The following is a 25,053-nucleotide window of genomic DNA, read 5'->3' as shown; positions in this document are numbered from 1 at the left end:
TGTTCACTTTCGATGACTGTGCGAACTGGAGCATGGCGACGGGTACGCGGCATCATTCTCCGTCCCTCGTGGCCTCGCCGCGAATTTTGAATCGCGTTTGATACAAGGATTGTGATATAAGAATATAAGGATCGAATATAAGCATCTTTTTTTTATAATTGATCATTTTCGCAAGCTTCATACCTCTTCGCACATGTCCAAACATCGTCGAATCACCTTGAAATACTGAATCTCCGTTTTCCTGCTATCATCGAAATACTCGTCAATCATCTTACAATATCATCTGCCATCTGCCCGTGCAGCGCACTGATATAGCGGATTTCTCTCACGCAACGCGACCCCATAACTCGACGACGTAACAACCGTCCTCTATTGAAACACACATTCCATTGTTGCGTCTTTAAATCTTCTATCCAGGATGATCCATACATACAGCATCTCGAAACTCTTATAACGGCGTTGCATCTCGTCATCCTCGTTCGACGGGATCACGAAGTCGCGATCCAGGGAACGTAACCGTGCGATCTATCGTTCGGAAGGTTTCGAAGAACATTGCAGCTGACCGGATGCAACGGGCTCGAGAATTGTCGAGAGTCGTCGAAACGAAGTTGTTGGGACTGGAAACGGTTAGAAGAGGAAAGAAAGAAAGAATCGTGGGTTAACGTAAGCTCGAGGAACGAATACGATATCGTTGCAACGAGATTCTGATCGACTCTGGTATCCACCTACCTCGCGACCGCTTCTCGATCGCGAAACCGCAACCAGGCCTGGCCCCGAATGGATTCGAGAGGATGCTGTGTGCCCTAATGGCCGAGTAGAATCGAATGCACCGGGGCTCGTTTTGCTTCTTCTCTTTTTCGCTCGCAAGAACTTTCTTTTCTTCTTTCTCGTGGCACTCGGCCTCGTCATCGTATCGATCTACCGCGGAGATCATTTTGCGATTGCTCTTGGTGAACAAAGAGAATAGGAAATCTACGTGTGTACTTACGATTTCAGACAGGAATGTTCGTTCTAAAGCGAAAGAGCGTTGATCAGATATTAAAGTAATGTTCCCCTTATGCCCGTTTCTAAGCTTTACGACAGATGTTTAAATGACAAAAGAGTCGTAATTGGTCACAGAATTTTTATTTGAGTTACTTAGAAGTCACTTTGGTCAATTCCAAAGCGATAATTTCGCAGACATTATTATTTAAATTTGGAATTTACAATTGATTATGTCATTTCTTTTTTGCGATAATTAAGTTTACGAGAGCAAGCTGTTCGTTTTCTGAGAACTGAACATTAATCGTGTGCCTAAACAATAAAATTATCAAGCTTACAAAAAGTGAAGTCATTTAACATCACGAGATTATATAAAGGGTTAAGGATATGTTTAATGTCTAACTTCTCGATGGTGTGTTACGTACGTGAGCAAGTTTTAGACTCTCAATTGCTATGCTTCAATCGTCTTTACGAGCGTCACGTTTTATTTTAACGACTGAGTGTGTATTTTCAAACTAGTGGATTGTATCGAGTCGTTTGAACGACTGAAAAGATTCGATCTTCGTCAATCAGTTAATCGATAGGCGGCCGATGGGATTGAGACAGATACGCGTCACGCTCCCGTTATATGCGTCCTTCGTCAACTCGTCTCTTTTTTTTTTTTTTTGATTATCTTTTTCCACTCTTTTTCATCGTAGTGTTTGTAATAGAATTCGTTTTATGGCTTATAAATCGAGCGCATTTACGATCGCGCGGATCTTTTTACGAGATTATTGTTCGTGATTCGACACCGTTTTGCAAAGGAATTCTCAAATGATAGTCTTTTAAATGCATCTCGCGATATATCATCGTTGTGACGGAGCAACGATGTTAATGAATGATACCTAAGAGCAACGTCGCGGTTTGACGGGATGCATGGTCTACGAACATGGCAAAGCAATAGACCGATAATTTATTAGATGATTACGGCGCTTACGCGTGTAAATGACAAATTATTATAAACTGTCGACAAACTGTCTGTTTTGTTAAAGATAACGCGACTGGACGACGATATTGTATCTTTCAGAAAGAAATCAGAATTGCTTCAAGAATTCCTTTATCCTTTATCGTAGAATAGATTTTTTGTATTTCTGTCGATAAAAACTTCAGCTCAACTTCAAAACCTAATATGTAATTCCAATATAAACGATGAAAATGGGCAAAAAGATGTCTGGATCGAGAAAAGCGTTGCGAGAACGATGAGTTGGAACGAAATCGGCTGGCTGCAGACTCGATTCCGCAAGAATGGTGGTTGTATTAGAAGCGACTCGCGCAATTCGACTCTAATCGCGTGGCCGAAGACGTGATTGTAATAACAAATCTCGAACAAGCCACGCCTATTTACCATTATCATTCACTGGACTATGGATAAGAAACGAAATAGCAATGATCAGATCCAGATGGTCGTGATTGCGATCGTAACGTCCAATCCAGCGACACGCAATTGGCAACGTGATTTTCTGGTAATCAGTGCTCGCATTTATTTCTGCTTTTCCCGTTTAAATTGTTTCCCGTTTGCTCGTTCACTGGTCTTGCGCTAACTCGATCGATCGGTCGCGAGTAGAAACGTTTACGAAATTTAATGGGAAAAAAATTAGCGCTTTGAAGTAGCAATCTAAAACGCGAATCGGGAGAAAAAGAGTGAAAGTTCAATGTGGCAACAGATTTTATTATTCGATTTCTTTCACTACAGAAATTTAAATATGAATTATTTAACCAAAGCAGTATTATCTTTTAAAAAGTAATGGAACTCAGCGATGTATGGTTATCTTATCTGATATTATACTTACGTGTATGTATATGTATAAATGATATGTTATAGAACATGTCGATCGATGTTTAAGCGAAAAAAGGATATTTGATTCTTCTATGATTCTTATTATTATTATTTTGATTTTGTATCATTAACTTTACATTATGTTCGAAATCGTTAAACGTTCGACAGAACATTGATATAAATTAATTAGTACTTTCTATGCTTTTCCAATAGCGTGCTTTTAAACGACGCAAAAATATGATTAATGGTATCCCGTTTTTCTTTCTCTGCCCAAATACATATACACGTTTATACGAATATAGTTTTTCTAATGTTTTTTCTAGCGGTCAATGAAATGCGCGTTAATTAAGTACCTATTAATAAATGGAAATTGTATTTGTCAGCGAAAAAAAAAACAGATACAACTAAAGAGGTTCTCGTCACACCAGTTTTTTCTCTAATATATGCGTGATACACTTTAGTACCTGATTCTATGAGTACTATAATGACAGATAGTCTTATCTATTGGATACAGTAGAAAAAAAGATTACGCAGACACAAGAAGCAAGTAAGAGCATAAAACTGTTAAAATTTGTATACATACCTTAGCCAGTTCGCTACATTAATTTGTAACATTGGAAAAGTACACTCGTGATTTCTTTTCAATCTCATTACCCTGTTCTCATCAAATCCTCTTATATCCTCTAGAGCTCTCTCGCTTATCTTAGCTTAAATTATTTAATTATATTTCTCATACGTTTATTTCGCCTATGTAGTGTCATATTACATGTTGTTTATGTACTAACTGAAAAAACAGATGAAAAAGAATGTATTTAAATGACAGATATACATTAAGCAAATTTCCGCTACTATTCGCAGCGGAAATTATACCGATCTAAATACTTGTTAATTTATCATGTATCAAGTTCTTCCTACGTTGTAAACCTAAAAAACTATTTAATAAAATCATACTGATATCGCATGCATACATATGTATAAGGGGTTGTAATCTGCACAGAGTATTATCTACCAAATTTGCATATACAATACTATACATTATTAATAAATCATATATACAATAATACTGCTACTACTATTATTACAATATATAAGTAGTAATTATATTAATAAATCAACTTTGTTACACGCGTGAAGAAAAGTATGTATAGATGAAAATACAGGTGATAGTGGGAAAAACAGAGCAACGAAGTATATTCGGTTTCCTAGCGATCCTTATCCTTACAATTTTACGTCTAGAGAGCGAAAATCTGATCAGAGGATGTAAATAAGTTTATGGATAGAACAATTAAGCGAGAACCTCTAAATCCTTCTAATGACGAATATCGGAGGCATCATAATTCCTAACCAGTTATCTGTTGCAACATCTTCGAAAACTGTATACCTAAAATGTGTTGCAAAAAATAAGCGATGATAGGTATACTCGTCAAACGTAAAGTATATGTAGCTGTTATAATATACAATTAGGTTGTAATGAAATTACTGTTTTATTTCGTAATATTATCACTGCAATTTACTGCAATTACTAAATTGCAATTTAAACCACAAATTGTAATTACTCGTGACGAGTATACTCGTCAAAAACAATTAACTGGTTAAAGTCAAATATAGATAGAAATAACTAAATTTTCGTGAAACTATTACTAAATTTTGTCGGTTTCTGGATTAAAGTTAGATGGAAGAAACACAGGACGAATGTAAATTGTCTTCGAGCGAGCTGATTTTTCACATGTCCCGAAAACGTAAGGCGAGTAGATCAAGCGAGTGGAGTCTATGTAAACGACGGGAACGCTGGCGAGAAAATCGAGCGGAGATAAGCGGATACAGGTAGGCCGGGGCGACAGGGACGTCGTGCCATTTGTACAGCAATATATTATCCAAGCCAGTATTATGTCGTATCGTACAGGTTGGATGGCCTTTACCATCAGGGACATTGTGCGGATCCCATACGTGGCCACATATTGTGGGACACGGCCGCCGCTATCTGCATCCGGCAGAGACACCCTTACAAGAGACGTGAAAATATGCTCAAAGATTTCTCCGGGGAACGTCAATGCGTCTCACACCCGAAAGACGTATTCACCGTTATCGAGTAATCCTTCTCTAATCTGAAAAATGTATCGCGCCGCGCTGTGCCGTTCGACGATCGCGTTCGGCACGCGAATACACATTAACTCGAATAGGGTAAGCTGTCGCGTCTATTGCTATTCTGTTTGGATCTTTTTATCGTTCCTGAATGGATTCGTGATAGGATACTAGGGAGTTAATAGTACGCCTGTTGATTTGACGTTGTTGTAATTAAGCTTAGATATTGAGATCAGAAGAGGAAAAGAAAAAGAAAAGGATTAATGCAGCATGGTAAAATGAGATTACGTTGAAGCTTGCACATCTCATTTTCTCTTTATGAGAAATAGGATACAAATTTCGTAATATGGAGAATTAAAATTAGGGCCGATTGAAATGAAATATTACAACGAAATTCGAAATAAATTGAAATTAAAAATATTACGTTCTAAAATTTACCTTGGAATTTGTGATCTCCTTACATCGTCTCTTTGCGATAAATAAATTCGTGACAATACGTCGTTTGTTTTTTTTAAGATATTAAATTCTAATTATGTGCCTGGTTCATTCAATTGAGAACTTCATAAAATATGAAATTGATGAGTTTGACTTCTGAGCGGTTCAAGTATATCATCGAGTTCCAATTAAAAATATTTTATCGGCAATTAAACAGATTTATGATGATCATAACGGCAGATAACTGACTACAGAATTGTCGTCGAAAGTTGAAATTACAACAAATTGCGACAGAATATTCAACCGCGCGTAAGCAAAACTCTTGCAAATTTCGAATTTCGTCCTTTTCGTTTTTTGCTTCAAATTTCCAAGTACTTTACACGCTCGTATATCTCGTTTATAGAGCACGCCCCGGTCTATTTTTATTCAGGTAACACATTGTAAATCACGAGAAACGCGCAGCGTTCCACTTTCATAGAAGCATTCGAACGCGTCGCGCTCGTTCTCCTCGAAATTCCCCCGCTTACGTCACGATATATCGAGCAGCGTTCTTGTAACACGGCCGACGTATCTCCCCTTGTATCCTGACACGGGGAATGCGTCGAACGAGTTCGTTAACCATTCTCCTTTTTGCTCGTTCCCCACACGGTCGCCTCTTTCTTCCCTATTGGACACGGATCCACGCTGTTTTCGGCAGTGATCTCATAATTACGTACGTGGGTGGCTTTCTCGCACCGATTTTTGCTTCTCTGTGCTCGTTCGATAACTTTTGCACGAGTAACTCCGTTATCGGAACAATTTCAAAATAATTACAATGTTGAGATAAAAACTTCTTTACACGAAAGTTTTTATTGTATCATGTCTGATTAGATAACTGTTATTAAGAAAGTCACTGTCGATAATTAATAGAATCAGTGGACGAGACAATTTTTTTATTATTTATCATAAAGGGATTTTCAAAAGCTGATTTAAAGAGTATCGAACAATTTTCTAGTTGTTTGATTTTCAAATGTTATTACGCTCTGTACATACACACAAACGAATCTCTATCACGTATCATCCCATAAATTCGTCAATACTTGCCTACGATTCGCTGCGAATTTCTCTCAGAAATGGAATTATATCACAGTCACTTAGCGTGGAGTTTCATACGTAATTAAAATCACTTAGATGATTTAACTTGAAAAAGGAAAAAGAAAATAAAAGAAACTTGTAGGAAACGAAATCACAACAGTGTCCGTCGAGGCTGGACAGGTGCGCGAAATGTGCAAGGAGGAAGAGGAAAAAAAAGCCGATCTGTCTTCGCATGCCGGAGGGACCAGCCTCCTTTGGAAACTGCGATTCCAAGGTCCGTTGTTGCCAGTTACTATTCATCTAACCCGAATAATTTTACTCGTTAAAGCCTGGTATCGATCCTCGCGATAATAAGGGTGCGTATCTCAGAAGCGAGGATTGCTTTGCGAATACGCGATGAAAATATAAAGGGAATGGATTAAAGTCACATTTAATACGAAAGGTGAGAAATATTTTAGCAAAATATTATGTGAAATGTTTTAATTTATCTTTTTATATAAGAAATATAATGCTACGAGTTTAATAAGACAACGGAAAAGTGGTTAATTGAATGTTGGTATGCTTTTAAAAAATTTTCATATCAAATAATTCGGCATATTTATTGTCACTCAACAATATCGCGGTGTAATCGACGAGACGCGATTTTAGAAGGTATTAAGTACTTTCATTTACTCTGGCATGATCATTTTCTCGAGAAAGAACATTCATAATTATGATACTATGATTGGAGGCAATAATAGATGCAACAAAGATATTTCTGGCAAATTGGTATTTATAACGTAATCGTTAGCAATGGACGCGTAATTCACGACTGATTACGGTTCAGTTATTCCACTATAAATCCGCAATCGGAGCTGTTAGCTTCGTTTCATTTGTTGGTTTTTGCGCGAATATTAAGTCGCGGCATAGAACATGAGGTAACAGAACAACGTATGCTCTAAGCAAGTTTATTGCAGTTTAAATTATATACCGCCGCTAACTGTTCCAACAAAACATTCTTTCTTAATGAGCGTCTTATTTCACGTTCGCCGTTGCTCATATTTGGGTTAACATATGGAGGAATGTTCCCCTATATGCGATCCTGTCACAGGATGCCGACATTTTTTTCTTTATTTCAGCATGCGCACGTTATTCATAAAAATATCGGACATCAACAATAATACGATTTCCTAATCGTTACGAGGGAACAAAATGAAAATTGCGATTTTAATTGAGTTTTATGGTGTATTCTAACGGTATCAAAGTTAATAGAAGTTCCAATTCCAAAATTTACAGGTTTTTCTCGGAGCTTCAAATTACTTTGAGATTAATATCAATCAACTGATACGTCTTTTATGATCACGTCATATTTTGAGAGAAGATAGAAATACATCTAAAAGGAGAAAAAATCCAATCTACTAAATTTAACTATTCATCGGAATTCAATTACGACGAGTAGCATCATAACATTTCGATTAATCCCAGAAGTTCCATTTAAAAGACTTCACTTGCAACCGGCATATCGCGATCATTGGCACAACTTTGACAGAGTATCGTCACGTTTACCATACCGTCAGTTTTTGCGGCGTAAAGCAATCCCTACTCACGTCCGGTCTTCGATTCATCGAACACACGCTAAAAGCATTCAGGCGTATCCTGAAGAGACGAAGAAACATTCGAATCGCTCATAGCTCTACTTATAGGATGCTAATTGGAAGAATGACAAGAGAACGAGGATAGTCGCGGAGGAAGATAGAGAAAGCAAGGGTGTACGAGGGGGAGAGAAGGTGAGACCGGTCCGGCGCAATTTACCAGTCGATCGAACGGTCGCGAGCGGTCAGAGGAACGCATTCGCCGAGGTATCGCACAAGCTAAGGAGTTGGTGGCGATTTAAAGCCGGTGACCAAGGAATAAACTTCGAGGTGTCGACGTCTACTGTCACAGCAACGCCACGCGTTCGCGCAAACCGTCGACACGCAACGTGAAACCGAGCTTATGACTCGCGTGAACGACTATGAACGGCGGTGGTATCGTCCGCTGCATACCACATGAACCGACTGATAGCGAGAGTAATGGCGCGAAAATTAGCGAAACTGACAGCGAGGAAGACGGACCTTGCCATTCCGAGATCCGTTAATGGAAAATATCGAAGCATGTGTGAAGCAATCGCGAGTGTGTCGCTCCTATTTAACTCTTCCACCCGTTTATTATCGCTTATTATAGAGAAAGACATGCGAGAATACAAGAGACAGAGTAAAACAAGCATGAAGAAAGCGTACGGGCTAGCGTGCTCCTCCGAGGAAGGACCAAGTTGATCGAATGGAATCGTGCATGAATAAGATAGAAGCAGGATGAAAGGGAGTGAATCGGGAAAAAGATAGAGGGAAAAGGACATCGAGTACGCGTGCACGAGGCAAAGACTCGGACTGGTAAATAGTAGAACAAAGCTGGTTCTCGGTGGGTTTTCCGGCTAGGGAATAGGATAGATATCGTCCATATCTATCTTGATACGATGTCTTGAGAGCATGAGACGGTAGCAACGGTCGGCGAGACAAAGAGGCAACGAGCGGTTCTCGGTCGTGGTTGAACGGAGACAAGTTGCTGCGCTGCCTGTCGAGGTGGGGAATCATCGACAACGACGGTGGACAGTCATAGCGAGGAAGAGAAGCTCTGAGGAAGCTCGTGAAAGAGAAGGGGAGACCGTGTGTTCGCTCAGAGAGGACAGCTGGTATCGACGGCGACGGCGTTCTCTCGTGAAGGTGATACCGATGGCATCGGCCGTGGTAGCGTGGTCGGCGTTGCGTCGGTGGTGGTGGCCGAGGATGCTGGTTATGGTGGTGGTGGTGGCCGAGAGGACGCGGAGGTAGTGGTGGTGGTCCAGCGGGCATATCGTGCGGGCCCGACACTTGCTCTCGACAAGAGCAGGAGAGAGATTTGCCCCCTCCTGCCGCGGGCGGCGCCACTCGAGGAGATCCTTTCCTCTTTTCGCCTCTAGGCCATTCTCGAGAGGCGCGCGCGGCAACGCGGTGTCGCACGATCGGTCCTCGTCGACCTTCGATTGAATACGCGCGCTTCTACGTGTTTCTACCAGACTTTTCGCGCATCGACTTTTCCAAAATTGCGACACGTTACACGGCGATCCGGAGTCCGCAGGTTATCTTCTCGACCGTTCCCTCTTGGTCTCGTGTGGCTGTCTTCGTGCTACCGTGACCGCCCTCTCCGCCCCCACGTGACACTAGCGGCCACGTGACTCAGATCGAGACCGCGGATCTTCGTCGTGGGACGTCAACATCCGTCGCACGACGCCCGAGGGATTCGCCGTTCCTCTCAACGCACTCTCGCCCGAGGATGTTTCGACGTGGATATTGATCGGTTGCGTTACGTCTGCAAACCGGCTCACGTTGTTTCCGATGTGGATCGTATCGGCCATCGATAAAGAAAACGCGTGTGTTACTTGTTGCTACATTGTGTCTGCGAAGCCAGGGAGTTTCAGGCTATCATGGGAGACGCTAACAGACCCATCGAAGGACAACAAATTTGATCGGTGATTACCTAAAAATATGAATGAATGGAAACGATGATTGGTGATCGTGTTATGGAACGAGGTGATAGATACAGCTTCATCGACATCAACTTGTTATCAGTGATAATTTTAGAAATCAATACGTAAACTGTCATGTTTAATCGAATACATTTACAGAAAAGGAAGCCAGAATCTAACACTTTTGATCAATTAAAACATAAATTATGAACATGCGCGAATTGTTGTGCACGAGGTTTCGAGCATCGAAATCAGAAGTCGTGATGCCGATAGGAAGAGTGCGGGTATCGATAGGTGCAATCCTATTACCGGTAGCGGTCCGCGACTCGATTCCACGGTGAAATCGGGCCAAACAGGCTAAGTTGAATGTTAGAACAGTAGTAAGCAAGGAACGTACGTCACGAGCTTGACTCGCCACGTGACTGTTCGCAACTGGCTACGTTTTTACGTCTTTTCAGGACATTTGCGCTCGGCTCTCGCGGAACCGCCTCCTTCTTCCGAATGATCTAATCGCGTCGACTCGTTGCGAGTGCATTCGTTCTGTCACTTTCGTGCGTCATACTATAGTTTTTGCTAATATCACGCAGTCATGGACATCGATCAACGCGACTTCGCTCACATTTTCGAGCGACGATACGATGTCGATCGCGTCGTTTAATGCGAATCACACCGAACGAAGATATAGTTACGCGGTGACGACCGTGTTATTAAACTGCACGAAGAGATCGCCCGCAAGAATTCAGGTTTCTACGTCATCGATCAGCGAAACCGGTGGAAAGTCAGAGACTTTAATGCCCGCAGAGACGCGCGCCGCGGGATCGTTTTACGTCTGGTTTTAAAGTTGCGTGCTCCACGTACACGTGAAGCGATTTCGTTCCAGTCGCTTGTTGACTGAAAGTCGATCGTTTCGTCGACGAATCTTACTACCTCCGGTAAATTTCGGTTCAGAATATATTTAAACACAAGCCAAAAGAGTGTAAACTTTATAATCATCTGAATTAAATCACAAACCGAGCTTCGATCAAGCTGCAAAGAAACATAATTCCTGCGTATCACTGCACAAAAAGACACTCGAACGAGGATTTTTAACGAATTCCAAATAATCGTTAATTCCATCTCCGCGACCATCGAGTCGAAATCTTTAAACACCTGTTCACGATCGGAATTCGCGAGGTTTCTCGTTTCGTATACAAGTACTCGGCAGCAGGTATTCCTGCTCGATTCAGCGGCCGATCATCCAGGGGAAAAAGAGGGTCAGGCTGGTTTGGAAAATTGGGTGTGCTCTGGCCGGGGTCCTGTTTAGCGGTGAGCGGCACCGTTATCGGGTACAGGCGATTTATCAGCCCATTGTCTTGGAGCGGGGTGAACGCGAACTCGATTATCGGGATTCGCCAAATCTGGTGGCTTTAACAAACATAAACGCAGATGTATGCGCGAAGAGGAAACAAGCTCGTATAGAAGAAAGTGATTAATGGGAGGAAGTCTCAACGAGTATAACTCTGATAAAATGTCAACGAAGCGATGTTCATAGGAGAAGATCGATTCGAATGGAAAGTGATTAATAGACCTGGAATCGTGTCGCAGATTGAAACCGTGGGAGGAAACTCTCGATCATCGATGACAATCTAATTAGTTTCCTTTTAAGAATGTTTAATAGCAGCGCTGTCTATTAAAATAATTTTATAAATCATCATTGAAAAAAACACATCCTGGTCAGATGTATCTATTTAATCGTCAAAACGAATCGTCGAACAAACGATCACGTGAATAGAAAAGGGAATTGGGCACCGAAGGAAGGCTCTATGAACGTGCGTCCGTACTCACTGGATGAGTGGAGGTGCCTCGTTGCCACCTCTTGGCAACCGACGCAAATTGTCCCGTCAAAGACGAGACCCGACTGTCCGCGAATTCTGGTGATCGTGACCGAGGAAGCATCTGTGCCGGGAAAAGTGGCTCATCATGTCCGTGCTGGAAGCTGGTGAAGCCGACAGGTCGACGATGTCACCGCTGGACGAAGTCGTGTCCCCGACGAGCGTCGAGTCGGAACTGATGGTTACCGACATGTTGGACGAGCATGAGACCACGCTGAACGAACATAGAGACGGCAAGCGTAAGAGAGACACAGACGGCGAGGAGCTCACACCCAGGAAATTGCCCTCACTCACCAGGAACAACAACGACGTGGGCTTTGTCCTCGAGGAGAGCGCCGACGATGATCTCCACGAGGACAGGGATGATGTAAGTCTTTTCCTTTTCATCTCTCTTTTTCACATTAAGAAACGATTTTATTTATTTTGCGATAAACAGCTGAGTTTTAAGAACATTGGCCGTGTTGATTAATATCATTGATCACATTTCCTGATTCACATTATTCGATTCGACATTGAATACAGCTAATGGATAGGATTATTTTAAAGAGAAACACGGGAATGAAAATTCAAAAAGAGTGTTTATATAGTAAATACTTTCTGAACGAAAATTCTTTAATTAATTTTTAAATGTATTGTTCATAGATCATAAAGTATATACAATTCTGAATACTTCAAACTATTTATGAAAGGTGAAAACCGAGACGCGGAGCTCTTCCTTTCAAAACCACGCGAATGTACACGTCATGGTTTCCGACAAAAAGGAATCGAAGCTAACATCGATAACACTTAATAACATGTGGAAGCATTGATCGCGCGACGTTATTTCTCCCTGTTCGCACAGACATTTCGACTCGACGCGAAAAATGAATATATCGGATGCCATATCACGAAACTTGAGAATACATAGACCGGTGGTATGTGGCAGCGTTTCAGTGACATTTATCCTCTTTTAAAACGTATTCCATAACCCTGTTCGACGGACGGCTCTCAAACTACATTGCGTAGAAACTAAATTCTCACGTGGCAAGTGAAAGACCAGCTGTCGGTTGAAGTGTCCGCCTACGCATGGTTATACCTGCTCCACTGTCGTGAGAGTATTCAACTCTGACATACGGCAACAAATCAGGTGTCCGGATTCAGGACTATCATAAAACGAAGCTATTAGCGCGTCATCTTTACAGTCCAGGAAGCTCGATGCACGACCGCTCCTTATTTAGCTAAAGCGCCCTTTCCTTCATTCGAGTCGGAGACTGTCCTGTTTCTGAAGTGTTTCTCGAATCGAAATTTTACGTTTTACGTCTTTAGAAATATTTGAAGATAGTGGTTTTGTATGATTTATTGGGGATAACTGGGAACATGGAAAAGTGCTTCGAAGTTAGAAATTTTGTTTGATCGAGATCCCTTTCCCTTGGCTCTATCTGTTCCAATGAAACGATCGTTGAGTAGAAGATGTCTTTTCATTGAAAATGTTATGTTTGAGACCACTAGAAATATATAATGTACGGTTTATTGAAGGTAATTGGCAATATAAAAAAATTCTAATATTACGAAGTTTTCTTTTTTTTTTTTTTTAATTTCGCTAGTAACTGCGATAAACATTTTTGGAGCCTGAGTAATTTCATCCATGTAATTTTGTACTAATGATAGAAAAGCAGTAAATTATAATAGCCGTTCTTCTAATCTAGGAAGGCCTTTCTACAACTTGTTCTAAACATATTGGGTTATTTAAAAATGATAGCTTGTTAGTACAAATTATCTCATACCGCAATATGGGATGTAACTCAAAGCAGTTATCAGGCTTCTTCTAGCGCATAACGAAGCGCGCATAATCGTTTATTACGTCATACTGTAACGTTATAATTGCTATCGTAAAGACGACGCACACATTGCTTTAAAGTATTCATCAAGTGGCGTGTAGCGGAAATATCTAGAAACGGGACATTAAAAACAACATTCATACGTTTATTGCATCGACGTCTCGGTGAACAATATCTCCCATCATCTTCAAGCGAAGAAAGAAAGGATGTCGAAAAATGCAGCCAAGAATCGTTGGACGAAGCAGAGCAGTAAATCGTGACTTCTCTAAAATTGTTATTTTATCTGATGTTGCTTTTCAACGGACATCATACTTGCTAAATTTCACGCTCGTCATAAAATCCTCCATTACCCGTCTGAACGATCCACGAATGCCATTCGCACGTCCTTGATTGATTCTTTCTTCATACTGAACTTTAGTTCCTTTTTAGGTAGTCCCTAATTTATTGAATTTTGAACTAAAAAACTGCTAAAATACAAAAGGTCGCGATAGGTGATGAACATCATAAATATTCGCAATTTTTTCTGAATGTCATCATCGACTCTCTTCCCCCTTTCTTTATCTTATTTTCATTTTACTTCTAGTTTGCTAAAATTAATTTTATACATAGGGAAATGTTTATTTTACTTTTAATTTATAGAAATACCTACATACTTCCATAGCGTCGTTCTTTGAAAGGATCATAAGATATCGCAATAGAATTCAATAGATCATACTTCAAATCATTATTCCTTCGAAGTTTCGGATGAACGTTAAAACATTTCTTGATACCGTAACAAGCTAAAATTACAGAAGACAACAAAACTGATTTATTCTCACTCTCTTCATTTTTATTATCGTTATCATGGATAATTCTTTGTTCAAATCCTTATCTCGATCTTTCGATCATTTAAACGATCTAATTATCAGAAAAGTTATCTCGAGATAGGGATCGCGCACGAGATAAGTGATCGACGGTGCTCCTCCTCTCTGATTGGGCATCGTGATCGTTCGAGGAAGCGATGCCGCTGACCACTCTCGAAAACGGGGACAGAGGCCAGTGAGACGTGCTCACGCGTAGGCAGGATTGTCGTAAGATACAAGCCCATGTGCGAGGTCACGAAACGGGTTTCAGGAAAAATCTACGCGGGATCCTGAGATGTGACCACGCTATCCTATAACTACAGTCCTGCCACTGTTCGATGCAGCGATCCGACGCTATTAGAAGTTCCATTAACCGCTTTTCGTGCCGATACCTGTCCACGTAAGAAAATTTTCTCCTGTGAATGGTTTCTCTTGTAGCAGGTGTACTGTAGGATTCAGTGAATAAATTGTTGTATAGATTAGATATATGAAAGCCAGGTATGTTTTAGACGAAATTGATGTATGGATTAATCTGATTACGAGACTCTTGGATCAATTGAACTGGATGGTAGTAGCTTTTTATACTAGAGAGAAGGTGGATGAAATTGAAATTTTGGAACAATTTCCTTAATTTTTTCGAGAAAATTCATCAGATTAATTTCATCCAATTGGAGGAAATTAATAATTGTACTGTGTATGATAATCAGATTTGAAACATGACACGCCATGGTTTCATATTAGTTAGCTAATACTAGATGGTATTACTACTTAAAGCAAAATTATATCTCAAATATGAAACATTCTGCAGACCAAATAACAATCATAGAATGAATTTATTTCATTTAAGAATTGTTTATCTATGCTATTAACAATCTTTCAAACTCGCTGTAAATCAATCTTTATAAGCGGTTCAAGTAATGAAATAAAAAAGATGTCTGGAAATAATAAACGCATAACGAAGAGTTAATATTTCTGAAATGCCTATAAAGGATATCTCAGTACTCTATTCGCGCATTGAGAGCGCATAGAAAAGCGCATTGCGTAGAAACACCGGAAAGGATAATAGGCGAATATCGTCCGATGTCGATGTTGTAGTATAAAGTTATGGATAATTTATTTACGTAATCCTGAGATGTTACTATTTTGTGTACGCAAAATCCCAATGAAACGCGTTTACCTCCGTGCCAATTCCAGGATCTATAGAGTAGCATCAAGGATTCCATTAGCCGTATTTCCAGGGGATGCGCCCGTAAAAATCATCCACGATCGTTCTCGACACGATTCTTCGCGCGAATGTTATCTCTGAATCTATCGTTCGTTCTTGTAACGTATAAAACTCATCTGCAAACTCTGATCATAATACACATGTACCTATAACCCATTTTCTTCAGAAAATAACATTTTAAGGTATTTTAAAGGATCGATCGTCATCCAAATCTATTAATCATTATCTTAAATGTTTAATCGTCGATCTTCCTCTATCCAAAATTGACAGTTTCAAAGCTTTAATCGCTGCACAGATCTTTGATCTCTATACTTTCTACATGTTAAAATAATGGCTACTATACAATTAAACAAACAGTTAAAGGTTATAACGTGACTTTCACTTAGCATGGGGTATCCTCCGATAAAAATGCGTGGTTTTCGTGTCTGACTCTGAGCGTGCTCTTCCTGATTGGAAGCCGAAACGCACGTTATTAGTTTTAATTACGCCTGGTTATGAAAGCGTACCCTTGTCAGAGAAGAACAGCCGTAACTTAAATTCTCGATCAGTTTCGATGTTGTTAGAGGTGACTCGCAGTCGTGAACCTTTGATTAGCACTCGATGATGATTGGTTTTAGAGAGTTGAAGATTGGTACTTCGAACAGCTATGATATCATAAACACATAACTAGTAATGAAATTTATAATAGATACTTTTATACACTATACGAACACTCGATTATTTCTTACGCAATTCGCAAAAGAACTTCTTGTATAAGGATTAAAGTAAAAGTAACAAGAAAATCGAGATAACAAATTTCAAATATCCTAACAAATTTTTAAAGAAGGAAAAGAGAAAAATGAATCGCAAGGATTAGAGGTTCGGCATAATATTTGATGTTCCGTGAAGATTTACGGTGCAGAATATATTATACGAACACAGGAACATCGCTGCAAGGTGGTTTTGTCTCCTACGCATTTCTTATTACTGTGTAATAAAACACAAAAATCTCTTCATTTCCGACAAATTGAACGGCAAGTGAGAAGGTGGTTACGACACCTGTAATCTTCATAATCGTTCGCAATTTGCCCGCCAACGAAAACGGTCACTCAGGATAATTTGCATACGATTCGTGCGAATAGTTTAACATTGTTTCATCGTTGCATCTGGTCGTTTATCTTCTACTTCAATGTGTGTTTTCCTACAGAAGAACGCGTAAACTACCTCGATGAAGGATCTACTAATAACTCAATCTTCTATTCGTTATATAGAGTTATCCTGCAAATGGATAAATCACGAACATTGTTTCTGATACGACAACTTATAGCAGAATATTGTTTTCTTCGAAACGGAGCAAGATTATTTTAATCCTAGGGATTTTCAATATTAGATATATAATTTTTTAACCACAGAAAAGCATAATTAAGTTGAAACTGACTTAAAGAACGTAACAGAGTTAAAGCAATAATAACATACTGAATATAACAGTTCCTTGCTTCCTCTTTTTTTCCTTTTGAATATTATCTATCTCGCCGTAAAAACTTGTACAAACTGTAACTAATGTAATCGAAGGAAGTCTTCCGTGTAATTTGATTTTTTTAAAACTATTTCGACGAATATAATTTAGACAGTGTTTTAATCATTTAATTCTCTAGCTGCAGTGTATAATACTTTGAAGAAGAAAACTTTGGAAGTGTTTTCTTTGATGGAATAGTCGAATTCCGCTTCTATGTTGATATCAGTCTTCGTTTTAATAACAGCCATTTTTTTAACGTTTCGCATCGAATGAAAAAACAATATGTACGCTTTACCATTAACCACGTACTTCCAGCGAAAATACCTTTCCAAAAGATCCAGCAAGATTTCGACGTACAAAGATATCGAAGAAAATGAGCCACACTGTTTATCCACTAGCATCACTTATTAAAACAATCGGTTTACTTTAATCATTGATTCTCGATCGATGCTTGTTCGATTCTCCATTCATCATCCACAATTCATTCATCAACCAAATTTATACTCAACACTCAAGAAAGAAAAGAAAAAAGCGCAGATCCCGTATATAATTTCATGTTTTCTTGATAATATTCGGTTTCGATCCTCTCATTGCACCAAAACAGCGATCGACGACAGTAAAAGGAATCAAGTCTAAATAACCAGAATTAAGGGAAGCAGCCGAGAACTGGAGTGCATGTTCCCCATTTTGTGGGGTACCATGTTACCACCGGCTCAGCAACAGTGTGCCGGGAACGCGGACCGGCGCAAGTAAAAACAAGCGGAAGCGTGTAATTTCTCCGATCGATGATTACTTAGGCCGTGTTACCGCCTAACGATGCAACAGGCCGATCGCGATAGCCCGGAAATCGTGCACGCATCGATTCTCCCGGTCGAAGCCGGATTATCATTCGCGAAGAATTTTAACCGCTACCTTCGCCGGCCACCGAACAATATATCAGCCGTCGTAGCCGGCGCACACGAGCCCGCCGTATGACTGTCATTATCTAAGATGCCACCGCGTGATTTATACGTGGCCTTTTGACTACCGAGTCAAGCCGCTGCGTTTTTTTTCTCGTGAAAATCTGTCGACTGGATAGGGGAAACGATTAGATAAACGTTTTCTTTGGGGATTTCTAGTCGATGACTTCGACGAGGATCATCCATGTTCGGTCGTGGTTTGGAAGTATCGAAGCTTTTGAAACTGAAGACGGAAATTTACACGAGTCGCGCAGAAGTTAAATTTTAATCGACTTCGTTGACGTTCGTACGTGGTTTCTCAAGAAACGATCCGTATACAATGATACTGAAATTAATATAGTGATATAATATAGCGATTGAATAGGGATAAATAAAGTGATAGGATTATGATGGAAACGAAGAAAAGCATGTGACGGCGACTGAGATAATCACACTGTGTTTTTCACCATTTTGTTACCTTGAACATTAATATTGCATCGAATAGAAAGAAATTACCGATGATTAGCGTTGTTAAACTCAAATCGCCTAGAATTCTTAAGCAATAATATTTCTGATGGACGATTAAACGTAGTTTGTAATAGTCTCACGTTTCCACGTTTAGGATTATCTAAGTGATAATCTTTTGATTTATTCCAAGCCTCTTACTATACTAATTTGCAATTAGAAGAATGTTGCTGGACGTTTCAACGTATTATTTTTAAAATTATAGATAAATCGATGAATTATTCATTAAATTTACTTCACAATGTATCACGACAGTATAGCGATATTACGAAACTTTTTCCAAACAATTATACCAAATAGTAGCTACTTAACTTCGTGCTTAATCTTATTCGTAAAAATATTAAATTTGTGTCGAGAGTAGGTTTGAAAAATACTTTGAATAAATTTCCAGCTTGTACCGTCGTCCAGCGGCAGCTGCAAGGAAAGAAGAAAAGGAAGAAAAAAGATATTTCACGAAGAAAACTACCGTGCAATCCGCAAATCCTTCCGTCGCGAAGGGAAAACGTCGAGCTTTACTTGGTCTTTTGTACATCTCGTCGTGGCACTCAACTGGGAGGTCTTTAAACCTGCTGCATCGAATTTTTCGTTTTATTGCATTATCCTTTGGTATAATAACCTTCATTTTATTGTTCATGCGTCCGCAGAAAGAGGAAGTGGGAGTTGACGATCCCTATTGTCGCGAAAAATCATATTATTCTACTGGCTTTATTAGCATTGGTTAAGTGACAAATAAATGGAAATATACCTTTCGATAAATTAATATTTAGCGAAGAAAGCAATCAGCTATCAGGCAATAGAGAAAATCGTGTTAATAATAGCACCATTGGGTTCCAACCAACTCACACTTTTTAATAATTTTCTTTTTAATTACTTTCATATTCATCGGTAATTACCAAATCTACGAACAGTCAATCCACTATTAAATAAACCATTTGCAACCACCAAACTGGCATCAGGTCAACCATTTATAAAATGATGCAGCGTGCAATCAAACAACAACTTCTCCATTCGCACATCTTACTGGATCAAACGCGGAAAAAATTTTCAGCGATTCTTCTTTCACGGCAGAAGTACAGTAAATTCGTGATTTCTGCGAATTCGTTCGAAGAATTTCCGCGGGTTCTTTGACAAGTCTCCGCATTGTGTAGACTCCAAATGTCCTACGACAAGCTTCGTAGGCTGCAATAAAGATCTGGATTAAAGCTGACTAAGGTGGTGTAAAGGCATAAATATAGTTGCGAGGCAGGGTTGGAAGGAACTCGATAAACAACCGAGAGATCTGTAAATTTATCCGTGTAATGGCCGTTTTACTCAGCCGCTTGTATATTGTTATTACGAGCATCCTCGGTGCTCGCACGGATTCTCCGTTACCTCCGTTTATCCGGCAGCGGTTGGTCCCTCGCGCGGAAGCTGACAACTATAGATAAGGGAATGCGGGGCGATGTTTCCACGTTTGGATTAGAAACAGGTTCGAGCATCGTATTTCGCTAGTTCGACGTTGAGGGTTTTTAATTCGCGCGACTATGAATGGCCATTGAACACGGCTACTATCGCGATTGGCGATTCGGATCGGGTTCTCTCGAGTACCAGAAGGTAGCTACCTCTAGTAACGTCTGTGAATTAATGCTTATTGAGTAGCGTGATACTCGTGTGTACGTGCGTGTTCTTTGCTTATGGGAAACAAAATTGTAACGTATTCATTATTGGTTTTTACCTTAATTTGAAACCTTGGAATAAATAATTATCAAAAATATAGTCGTTTAATATTAGAGTATCCGAAGAAAATAACAAGTATTTCCATATTTTTGGACGGACAAGCAAATACCAATTTGTACAATTTACTTTTCAACTTGGGTTCCTTTGTTGCTATCTAAATTTCTTGAACTAACTTGACATGCTGTATCGAAACTCCATCCACGCTCAACCACTAAATTTTCCGCCACTATCTTTGCAGTCTTTTACGTTCATTTCAACATATGTTTATCGTACAATGTTCACCGTGCAACAGTTAAATGTGGTTCGACCTCTGATAACGCGCTCGTTTCGCGGACAGGGACAAGTTTGCCTCCAGGAGCATCCTTTTATCGTAGCATTCGTAACCAGTATACGATTATCGTGCAACCTGTTAACGTTCGCATTTTATTCTCGATTGCACCGTATTGATATGCAAATAATAATGCATGCAAACCGCGTTGTATTAAGAATATTAAGCTCTTAATTTTAAACTTGAAAGCACAACTGTTTCAAACGATATGAATTGAAGAAACACGACAACTGGCGAGAATTATCTCACGGACGGTAATCGTGGAACTAAATTATGATTCGAGCACAAAATAAATAAATAAATCTGAAGCGCTTTCCTGCGCTCTTTCCATAGTAAGAAGTTCGAAAGAATAGAGACAGGAAGTGACAGTAACGCGCTGCTCATGTTTTGTAGTTGAGAAAACGCGAAAACTCGATTCGCGTTTCAACAGTGATTGAGTGTTAACCATATAAAACGGATATAACATGCGCGATGTAAAATCATGTTCCCGGATGGCAAAGAAACATACGATTGGAAAAACTTCCACAACACTGCTAGCCGCTTTTATTATCCTCCTTATGCATAACATAGAGGCTGAAGTTACATTCGGCTTGTTACTCACGGCTTGATTCCGCGGATGGACGTGATTATTGAGAAAGGAACGGATTGCGTTGGAAACGCGTATTATATTTCCTTCGGGATAATTACTGCATAACGGATGATTAACTGTTACCGTTGATCCTTGTAGTCGATGTAAATTAACGTAGAATTCTTCCGTTCGAATCTGTTGTTACAAATACAGGAAAATGGTAAGCCTACTTGTCTGTGATTGGATAGAGAAGTATGGAAAAATGTGTGTTTCTATGGTGAGACTACGTAGCTATATTGAAAGTTTACCGTAATAAGAAAACATGTTTAGGTTCAGTGATTTCTTCGAATGAAAGTTAAGTTTGAAATTTTATAAATCTACGTAGTAACTTATTATTGTGCCTTGAATTGTTTCAAGTAGCAAGTTTTAAAAAATATGAAACAAGAACTTTGAATCTTCCTATATAAAAATTTATCCGAGCAAATTATGAATTTTAACATTTTCGAACGAACATTGATCAAATTGCATGGCCTCTTCCAAACGACAACCAAGTGCTTACCATATATATATGGTAAGGGGGAAATCGCACAACGTGCATGCACCAAAATGAACGATTTAACGTGTTTGACACGAGATCTTTCAGACCAAGCTAACCATCAACCTCGACTAACCTCAAAATAATGAATTTTCATGAAGGACCAGAGAAAGAATCGGTTCCAGGAAGCGATTGCCAAAGAATGTCCGATTACTAAAACGAAGCACAGAAGGTACACGAAACGGAGCTCACTCTGTTTCGCAACCAAGGAAGAGACCAATTTCGTCGCGCTAATGCGCCTCGAAATTCGCACCTACGTCGCGAAAAAAATTTGCATCGCCTATATTGGACGTGTCAGATGGAAAGAACGTTGCTGAACGGCGCGGAGGATGTAAGACGAGGCAGGTTAACAGGCGTGCAGGCTAGCTACGCGTTTAATCGGGCGCCTTACGAAACCTTATCTGACATCTGTGCATTATCATACGGTTACAGTTTCGTAAAGATAAAAGATGAAAAAAAGGAAGCATCGAGTCTTGTCCAATAAATCGAAAATTGCGACGAAGAGAATTTTTGGCCCGGACACGGCCGACTTCTTAGGCTCGATAGGTAGGCAGCCGGGTAACGAGTGCGAAATAAGACGCATACATTACGAGCTTTAATAATCCGAAGTCGATTTACATGGTAATTACTAAGCTTTCTGGTTCCAAATTACTTCTCAACCGAGCCGTCAAAGAGTCGACGAGCAGCCGACAACGCATCCGAATAATAAGTATGCAAACGGTATGAAAGAAACAGCGAAGAGAATCGGTCGTTTACTGGAATGCGCCTTTTGATGCTGCCAACAAGGGAGAAAGAGAAAGAGAGAGAGAGAAAGAAAGCAAAAGTAACGACTTGCCGGTAACGAAATCGCTTTCCAAAGTGATGCTTATTCTAATTTTGCTCGTTGTGTGTTCGCGGTGTTCGTATTGTGAAATTGACGAAATTGGGTTGGCTGACTTTCGTTCAAATGTATAGCGTGAGATAAGGTAGCGAAACAAGGCAAAGAAACAAATTTATCGCTTCAATCTACGTATAATTAAAGTAGATGCGTATTCTGACAAACTCAATATTTCTAAGCAACCAAACATGTATGTGTATAGATTCTCGTGAGTGTATGCATTCTTGATATGCGGTATTCGGATGTTTTATTTGTCGGAATGACAGTTCGTCAAAACATGCATCCACTGTAACCAAAGCCTTAGTCCGAAGGATCTTTCAATCGCAAATATTTGCGTCGCACGTGAATACCAAGCTTAACGGCCACGATAAATCAACCTAACTACCTACAAACGTTTGTTTATCGTCTAAGCGCAGATCCATTCGTAAACTGTATCCGTCGTATCCATGGAACCTATCGAGCATGTACGATGAAAAATGCGAGCAACGTACCAGGAATGCGAACCATTTGGCGGCGGGCCTGGCCGTATCCGTCGAAACGGTTCCGCGCGAACGCCTCGGAGGCCTGGCCAGGCTGGACGCGTTGCGATCGTCCTAACATTATCGCGGAATTCCGAGCATCGTTTCCAGCTTGTTATCAGCACGATCAGGAGATCGCGACGCGCGTTCAAATGGCTCCCTCTAATGACACTGCCGCAACGATCGTGGACGAAGTCACGAACGAACCGAGTTCAAACGTTCCTACGGTCGAAGAAACGACGACACAGCGCGAGATTTCACCTTTCAGCTTATATTATTAGCCATTGTGCTCTGGCTCTGGTCGACGGCTCATCTCTGGGCCACCGATTATTTCGATTAGCCTTGAATGCCGGCTATTGTTTCAGACAACGCGATTCGTGTGTATCGATGGACGAGCTTCTTCCACACGCGGATACAACCGTTAACCTTTTCACGTCCTACTTCGACGTTGGCCGCCTTGTACAACCAGATGTGCACACGTTCGAATATGACTCATAGATTCGCGCGAGAAATATGAAATATGAATCGTATGGTCTGCTGGAGATGCGAGTCCCAGAAGACAGCTATGGAGGAAGCGCGAGGTATTTCACTCGGTGCTGCATTCAATGCAAAAGTTTCCGCCTATAGAATCAATTCGCGAGGCTTGTCAAAGTATGCTTTGGTTTGGGTTAGGTTGGTAGATCAGTTTAAATGTTCTTCCTTATACAGTAGGTCACGAAGGTGTGCGAACGTCTACCGTAGAGGATTCTTATAGATATATTATGCCCGTTAGACGAAACTTTTCGAAATTTTTGTCGCATTGTAACAAAATACGATTATTTTGATCCTATTGGTAAAATTTGGAACCAACTTGAAATTGTACGTAGAAGCTGCAAGGCATTTATTAGAAATACACATAAAATTACTGGATCAAGTTTCACGAGATTACCGCGTGAACGCGAGTCTGCTTAATGTATCAAAAGGCGAAAAATCCGCGAAGCGATAACAGAAGTAATAATGGAATCAATTATCAGTTCAGTAAATATAATAGTGTCAAAATGATGTTATACCGTGTAAGGTTGACAGAATTGCTGCTAGCTAATTATATCTATTATCGTTGCGCTAACATAATAATATGTGTTTTTACAAGCAAAGGATGAAAACGCGTCAATGCGCCAACACTTCATTTCCTGTATATCGTATTTCAAGGTAGGGAGCTTACAAGTGCACGGCGTAGATGTTACTATTGGAAATAGACTATTACGATGACATAAGTAAAATGAGAATATTTATTAACGCTTTTTATGTTGTAATTCGTTATTTCTAAATTTACGTTTGTAATTACGTAATAGGGATAGGAAAATATCTAGGTATAGTATACATACAATGGAATGTCAAAATATTTCTTTATATTATAAGAGATAAAGATTCAAAGTGACTATCATAGCGTTGCAATATATCGGTCTATCTATACACTCTACTTACATTATTGATTCTCAAACAGCACTTTAATCTACCAATTAAAATAGCATTAGCATTGTTGATCTTCAGCATCGTATCATTATCAACTTCACCGAAACTATTTATCACGCCCATTAAAATATCTAAACAGCTCATAAAACGTCGATTGTCTCGTTATGACGAATAACTCTCCCGATATCTACAATTATACAAATACTGGATAAACGCTTCAAATGCTACTAATCTTATTCTCATTTTCAAATTACTGCTACGGACTCACTTTAATCTCCCTCGTTCAACGTTACATCCAAAAAATCCACGAAAACTCGCAAGAGTGGCTTTATTGCTTTTTAATTATCTCGAAAATTACGATCAATCATCAACCAAACT

At 39.9% G+C, this 25,053-nt stretch overlaps 1 protein-coding gene across 4 annotated transcripts in view; it reads left to right on the top strand.

Moving 5' to 3' along the window:
• LOC126868415 (transcription factor AP-2-epsilon) overlaps nucleotides 1–25,053 on the top strand; it is a 201,251-nt gene that overhangs the window by 106,998 nt on the left and 69,200 nt on the right. The window contains exon 1 of one of the 4 annotated variants that reach the window (XM_050623795.1): nucleotides 8,979–12,146. The exons of 2 other annotated variants lie outside the window; for them this stretch is intronic. In XM_050623795.1, the coding sequence (XP_050479752.1) occupies nucleotides 11,868–12,146 (279 nt within the window). In that variant the 5' untranslated portion in view covers nucleotides 8,979–11,867. Of the gene's footprint in view, nucleotides 1–8,978; nucleotides 12,147–25,053 lie in introns of those variants that run through there. One more of the 4 variants, XM_050623794.1, reaches the window with a different exon arrangement.

This window comes from Bombus huntii, chromosome 8 (genome assembly GCF_024542735.1).
Source record: "Bombus huntii isolate Logan2020A chromosome 8, iyBomHunt1.1, whole genome shotgun sequence".
NCBI classification, from domain to species: Eukaryota; Metazoa; Arthropoda; class Insecta; order Hymenoptera; family Apidae; genus Bombus; species Bombus huntii.
The sequence above is the reverse complement of the archived record's forward strand: the minus strand, read 5'-3'. Positions and strand labels throughout refer to the sequence as shown.